Source organism: Lactuca sativa, chromosome 7 (assembly GCF_002870075.4).
Source record: "Lactuca sativa cultivar Salinas chromosome 7, Lsat_Salinas_v11, whole genome shotgun sequence".
In the NCBI taxonomy this organism is placed as follows: Eukaryota; Viridiplantae; Streptophyta; class Magnoliopsida; order Asterales; family Asteraceae; genus Lactuca; species Lactuca sativa.
In genome coordinates this window covers 23,592,601-23,600,514 of record NC_056629.2, presented here as the reverse complement: position 1 = coordinate 23,600,514, position 7,914 = coordinate 23,592,601, and the positions used below count along the sequence as shown (strand labels likewise).

The following is a 7,914-nucleotide window of genomic DNA, read 5'->3' as shown; positions in this document are numbered from 1 at the left end:
AGGAAGCGGTGGGTGAGAGTGGACACCCATTAAGTCACCATTTTATAGGCAACAACCTTATACCCCCTTATAGACCGGCTTCGTGAATGAGGCCTACTAACGGTAAAAATGACATATTCTTACACATATCTATATAATAAAATTATAATAATAGTGTAAGTGTTGATTTTTAAACTTTTTCAAAATCTAAGGTTTAATTTGGAATTAAAGTATTAGAGTGTAAGACTTTTCAAATTCCAAAACATAAGGGCAAGAATTGAAACTATTCCAATTCTCTTCAATTTGTAACTTATGAGTTTTAATGGTTCATAAAAATGAAGACTCTTCATTTTATGAAACCTTTTTAGTTCTTTAATCACAATTGTAAAGAAGTGACTTTTGGTTATCCATAACTTGAGGACAAGTTATGAACACCATCATTGTCATTAAGATCATGAATTAAACACACATGGAGGTTACACATAATTCCTATAATCTTCTAAAAAACTCATAAGAACACAAATTCATATCAAGCAATTTCAAGAATCATATTAACATATACAATACTTGAAAAATGATAATAAGCCATGCAAAATGGGTTAACATAATCATTATCATTTTGAAAAACAGATTTTACAAGTCCAAAACAGATTGGGATAATGATTTTAATCCATTTCCAGCAACAAAACACGAAAAGACTGCCCAGCACGCACCTACTCGTCGAGTGCATGATCCTACTCGACGAGTAGGATGAATTTGTTCATGGACTCGGAGAGTCCTCCCCATGAACTCGGCGAGTCCAGTCGACAGTGAGCAAAATTTTCGATTTTCAAGCAGTTTTGCATTAAGTATACAGAAAACAATCCTAGGCTCTGATACCATTGATGGGTTTTGAGCATTCTAACACTTCTTAAGTGTACATGCAACCCTAATAACCTTGAATCTATGTTTTCTCTATATACATGCAAATTTCTTTTTCAAGATTATTTCCTAACTAGCATGGCATGGGGAATAAATAAAATATAAAACTAGTAGAAATACATACCTTGATGTTGCTTGGATTCCTTCAAGACTTTGTGAGCCTAGCACCCCAAATGTTGTGCCTCAAATGCTTCACACAACACCACAAAACTTGGAATAACTTGAGAGAATACTTCTAGCACTCAAAACCGGTTATGCCCTCTCTAGTAACACTAGGTCATGATTTTGCTAGCCAAAGGGTTCCTTTTATAGTGGTGTCACAATTAGGGTTTCATTAAGAAGACCCATAATTGTCATGACTCTTCATTTCTCATGACCCATGGGTTTGTAACTCCCATGGACTATCCATGGAGCTCCAAATGGTTACATCCATAACCCATAAACCATGGATCATTAATCCACCATAAAAGAATTGATGATTGTCATAATCAACCCTATATATTTAATTAGTCTCACTTTGATCACCAAATTAATACTAGATTAATACTTGATCAATACTAATTAAATAACACTATTATTAATATATTAGAACCTATAATATATTAATAATCATAAGTGTCACATTCTCTCATTTAGTCTATCCAAGTATTGCAATGCCATGCAACCCAAATGGACCATGCCGGGTCGAATCAAGTATATACCAAATAAAGTTATGGACTTAGACACTATATCCAACATATTCATCCCTCAATAATCTTTCATAGTAATTCTTTACATTCCATGATTATTCATCACTTAATAAACTGATTATTTGAGCTCATGAGATTTAATATAAACTTATAAATGAAATTTAATTCTACAAATTATGGAATTTTTTAACTTGTGGTAGTATCAAAGAATACTATTAAATTAAATCGTTTTGCATGGTTTTAAATCCGAATATCAGATACATGCTTTTAAATAAGAAACGTATGACAAACTAATCAGCTGAAGAACACCTCAAATAAAAAAGGGTAGATCTGAACTATTCATTTCAACATCAAGGGTAGATATGCAAACAGAAGAACAGTTGCTCAAATCAACAAGCTAATGAAACTTGAGGCTCAATCTTACCTATCAGTCATCGCTGCCTTACTGGTGAATGAATTCAGAGCTAGTCGTTGCGCGGGAGTGGAGAATTCGGAGTCTGTGGTCGCTACCTGCAACCGGAGAAAACCAAGATGGAGAATTCATCAATACAACACGAATGTTTGTGAAGCCCTTCATAATGAACGTTTGTGAAGATAAGGGAACGATCCACAGTATTCCTTCTGTTCAAGGTAGAAGAACAAGCAATTAGGGATTTTAGGGGTCGGGAGAAATTCGATTGATGTAAGTAGTGAAAAGGCATTTAGGATTAAGGACATTATGGTCCATTAACCTTTTATTTAATTATAATGTTTTAAGAATATAAAAAAAGATTATTAAATGTTAAAAATTATCAAAAATTAGCTTTGAGTATATATGATATTAAAAAACAGGACAAATACGATATTTAAAATTTAAGAAAAACAAATGTTGAAGTACAACACCTTCTCTATCTCAGGTCATATGGTACGCACATGTGTTATTTTCAGTAATGGGTAGTTCCTTATTTTTAGAAGTCATGTGGTAGTGCTTCAGTTTCCTTTAGTAGTTGTTTTGTTTTCTTCGTGTAAGAGCATTGAGTGTGGGCAACAAAATGCAACAACAAGTTGTGTCACCTCGCATGCCACATAAGCAAGTGGTGTTATAACACCAACTGGGGAAAGTAACAACAAGATGCAACACCAACTTTTTGAAATTAAATATGTTTTATTTTTTATTTTTTTTCGAAATTGGGTTTCTTTTTTACATTTTTGTTTTTTTTTTCTTTTTCGTTTTTGTATTTTTTTAATCACTAACATGAATATATTTTTTATAAAACATAAAATTTAAAAAAAAGGACATAATATTTAAAATCTAAAATTACGATTACAATTAAAGAAAACATAATTTTAAAACTAAAATTATAACTAAAATATCATTCAGATTACTACTAAAACCACATAACAATCCTAATTAACCCAAATATTTCTTCCTAATTTGTTCCTTCATCGCTTGTAGTACCGCTAGATCAGCAGGCGCCAAACCCTCCTCGCTCGTCCGAAGAATTGACAACTGATGTGTCATTAGTTCCCTCTCTTTCTGCTCATACTTCTCCCGTGCTTGCCTTTCTAGGAACTTCAAATGACGACGTTTCAACTCATTTTTTTCTTTTATTAATAAATTGTGCTCGTCGAATTTCGCTCTCATATCCGCCGCCTCTTTTGCTCTCGTCTCCACCTCCTCCGCATGTCTTGCAGCGCGCCTCGCTTTATCGCATCTGGGCGGTCGTCGTGGTGGGGATATCTCTTGGATATCATCCAGGATCTCATCGTCGTCGGCGTTTAAGTCGATGTTAGTCCGTGCGTCCGACACGTCGGCCGAGCTAGAATTGTGATACCTTTTGGATTGAACCTCCGACGATCTAGGCGTTTTATTCCACTTTGGATCCGCTCGCAACAATTCTCATGATTTTTCAAAGACGAAAACATGACCCATTTGAACCCGATATTGTTCCTTAACAGATTTGAAAAAATCGAAGTCGTTGGTTCCGCTTTGTTGTTGCGCCTCAAGCCGGTTGTAAATACCGTTGAATTTGCTGCACCGCTTAGTTATTTGACCACATTTTCTGCTCAACATGTCATTGTTACGATACAGATTTTTCTTTAAAATAGCATGAAACTTATCGAGTATCGCCCCCAATAATTAAGCTCCCTTTTTCATTTCATTTCCGCGAAGTTCGTTTTTTGAAGTAGCACATCAAGTCGTCGTCAAAGCATATTCCTCATCCGGTGTCCACCATTGTGGAACGTCTGCACTTTCTGTTTCAACCGTTATCGATTTCCCTTTTGATTTTCCTTTGCCTTTCCCTCTTCTACTACCTCCCGTTTCCACTTCAACCGATTGTTGTGTTGTAGGCAATGGTTGGTTGGTTTTTTGTGGCATCGAAGCAAAACTAAGGAAACGATTTTGTTGTAAATTTGGGTTTTGACCAAATAAATTTTGTTGAAGATAAGGTGAGTTGGAAAATTGCAGTGGCGGTGAAGCGGGATTGAAAGCGGCGCCTTAGTATGAGATTTGTGGTGAGCTTTGAGATGATAAAGTGTTGAAATAATTTTCATAACCCGCGAATCCGAGAGGCGAGGTTGTATTTGGTTGTGTGTTTGGGTTTGATAATGGAGGGGAGGTGTTTGGGTTTTGCTCAATTTTTATTGATTAAAAGAAAGTATAAAATATAGAGAGAATAAGAGAAAGAAGTAAAAAATCTGAAGTAAAATGAGTATTTATATAAACTAAAATGAGTAAAAAAAATTATTTAAAATGTTGACCGTTGCAAACGGTCAAATCCCAGCGTATACATTTTCCCCGTTTCAATAAGTTGTAACGGGCACGAGAAGTGCCATAACAAGTTAAAACGAGAGGGGGGGGGGGGGGGGTGTTCCCCCCGTCATAACGATGTTGTCGACGTCCATGTCAGCCTCCACGAAAACGAGATGCAGCCATACCGAGTGCTCTAAACCATATATGGCAGTTATCCTGTAGTTGCTTTTCATATATCAGAAAATTACATTTTGTGTAAGTGTAGAAAACCTCTTTTATCTTCTGTGAGTTACCTGTTGTGTAACTCTACTTTAAATATTTAACACCATCAAACAAAATCAACTCATTTTTAAAATTAAAGAAAGAAAAGAAATAAGAAAAAGCGACTCCTACTCCCATCACCTTTGGTTAAAGAATTAAATCCGTTTAGAAGTTAAACTTTATTTTGAGGTACTCACCATTTACAACAATCAAACAAATATATTAATTATACGTAACTCTACTTGAAGATACCTAACATTTGACAACGATTGATTTTGGTAATTTGGTGTATAAGAACAATAAGCCCCACCCACACATTAATTACTATCTTGATCAACCAACAAAAAATGAAATCCATAATTTCAATAGCGTTTCTTCTTCAAGCAATCATCAACACTGTTAATCTGGTCACAGCTCAATTCCCCGCAGAGCCTGTCTTCAAATGCAGAGACACAGGCAACTACACAACAAGGACTGATTACAGCAGAAACCTCAAAGTCGCATTGAATACGGTCGGCAATATGGACACGTATAATGGCGGATCATTCAATTCATCCATAGGCGTGAACGAAGCAGCACATGTCATGGTCCTTTGCTCCGGTATTTCTACCCATTGGGGTGGAAACTGTAAGGACTGTATACACAAGTTGACCGTTCAACTTTCAATCAAGTGCATGGATCAAAAAGAGGCTGTGATGTGGGGTTCAAATTGTATGATACATTTCTCTGATCGTAAAATATTAGGAGCTCTTGATGATTGGTCTCGGTTCACTTTACCAGATAATCAAAAAGGAAGTCTTGCGAACAAGCCAGCTGACTTAGACCACATTATGCATTTTTTATGCATAGATTAAAGATGGACGCATCCCGAGGTACTAAAGAAAAAAAGTCTGAATATAAGATGACTTTTGAAAATCAACTTATGCACGAGGCTATGCAGTGTACTGCTGACTTATCCAGGGAGCTGTGCGAAAAATGTTTACAAGGGTTAGCAGATGCGCACCGTTCTTGTTGTAGCGGAAGAAAGGCTGCGAGAATATTCACACCCAATTGTTTATTTCTACTTACTCGTTTCAAGATTTTTCCAAATGGAAAACATCACTCTTGCAGGTGTACTCATGATTAGGGCATCCAAAATCCATTGAATTCAAAACTTCGGATTAATGGATTGTCATATCATCTTTGTATCATCTTTGAGTCAACCTTAATATAATTGATCGACAAACAATGAATTTAGTGACTTTCTTCGTTCATGATTTTAGCAAAGACTATATGTTTAATATAATAAAGAGTTAAATTCAAACCATCAATAAAATCATAAACCTTTTCATTCGCCTTAAACCAAAAGGAAATACGCGTAGCAGCAAGGCAAGTACACATCGGAACTATGGAACACCATGCAAGTCATTTAATTCAATGTTCTATTAAAAGTAATTCTTATTATATTAAGCTTTTCCGTTAAATAGATATGTTAGGTTACAGTTTCATTTATGTAATCTGTTGTCTTTCCTGTTTCAAGTAATATATTATGATGTATATATGGGCCTCTACTTCGAAGAGTAATAGTGTAATTAAATATTGTGTTACCTTTCTTGATATACTCTTATTTCCTTTGGGTTTAATTGTCATAGAATGTTTTTTTTTTCTAAAGTCTTACATTTTCGTTCAAACATTAAAAATCAATTCCAAAGTGATATTCAATCCTTTGGATGTGATGGATTAGCAATGCCTAGTTTTTTATGATAAAAATGGAATCCACATCCACTTCTCAGGCCTACATACTTCCCAAATAGTTGGAAGTCCAAGAGAACGCCATGTACTATCAATAATGTTGTACTAGAAAAAGACTAACATAATACAGCTAATATAGGTATCCCAAACTAGAAAAAGTGAAATTGAAATCTAATAGGGCTTAAATCTTAATAAAAAATTTGCTTATTTGAATGAGTGGCGAGGTAATTGTCCATCCATTCTAATACGGCTCACAATTAGATTCAAATACAATTATTTTAAATCAAGTACGGCTACTTCAATTTGACACTCTCTCCCGCTAAACCCAACAAAGAAAAACCACCATCTTCTACATATTTCATAAGCTTCATAATTCAGGTGCCTGAAATAGCAAATATGGTCAGTTTCATCATGACTCCTTTGAATTCAAAACGGGTTCAATTTGTTTCCTCTTTTTTACACTGTGACGTTCTCGAGAATTTGTTTTTACATGTATTTGTCTTTTTTTGGTTAATACTAAAAATTGCAACTTGAAGTATGATAGAGATTGGATATGGTCATTCTTTGAGGTCTGCTGAATTTAATCTGGTTGTTCTCAGCAGATGTTGTTGGATAATTATAGGACCACTTTATAAATATGTACGATATATCATTAAATCCAATTATTATGGTAAGAATATAAGTTGTTGATGGACCGATTTATAGAATATTTACTTACCATGTGGGTTGAGTTCCCGGTTTGACTTAAGATCCTCAAAATCCCCTCCATCTCTCACATTAGGGTTTATATCCATCTATAAATACATGTGATGAGGAGAAAATCAAGACACACGAAAATACACTAAGAAATTCGTATGGTTCATGCTGGGGGATTTTAGAGAGAACTTTTGAGATCAACTAGAAAGCTCTTCCTAGTTTCTAGATCCGGAAATCTTAATGGAACAAGGTATGTAATCATTCTTTCATGTTTAAGTTTTCTTTTAATCAGATTCGAGATTAAAGATCGATCCAAAATTATGCTTCCGCGTTTTATGTTTTGGTTATAAAAATAACCAACAATTGGTATCAGAGTCTACTCCAATCTATTATTAGAATTTTTTTTTGGGTTCAAGATATCTAAAAGTAATATTCCAACATAATCATACCTGCTTTTGCTTTTGTTAATTGAGGTTGAGCGAAAGAAAAGTCAGATCTATTTCTTGTTGTTATTTATTTATTTTGGTTTCATAATGGTAATTTTCTTGATGGACGATGAGAGACAACATATAAAATATTATGTTTCTTGTTCTGCTCTTGATAAGTTTACTTTTTGTCCTTCAGTTGCATAATCTATTTAGTTTTTTTTAAGCAAAAAGTATTTAAGGGTATTTGATTAGTCATAATATATGACTACAGTGGATTAACATTTCAACCCTTAAATACTTTTATTACATTTAATGAAATCAGGAAGTGATCACATGCCATTTATATAGATTTTTTTTTTGTAAATCAATTTGACAAGAAAGAAATGAATAACCTTATGTTTTATTAAGGAAGTGATTACATGTATATCAATTATATTTTATTTTGGGGAGCTATAGATATGCATGTATTATTATT

The 7,914-nt window shown here is 34.3% G+C and overlaps 1 protein-coding gene across 1 annotated transcript; it reads left to right on the top strand.

Annotated features, from left to right (window-relative positions):
• The first annotated feature begins 4,931 nt into the window (after nucleotides 1–4,931).
• Nucleotides 4,932–5,438, top strand: LOC111907485 (cysteine-rich repeat secretory protein 1). The gene has a single exon (XM_023903281.1). It carries the CDS (start codon nucleotides 4,932–4,934, stop codon nucleotides 5,436–5,438), a length of 507 nt encoding a protein of 168 aa, XP_023759049.1.
• Nucleotides 5,439–7,914: the final 2,476 nt, after the last annotated feature.

Bases quoted from the DNA above. Each gene is read 5' to 3' on its own strand.
- LOC111907485 (XM_023903281.1), top strand. From the start codon at position 4,932: ATGAAATCCATAATTTCAATAGCGTTTCTTCTTCAAGCAATCATCAAC.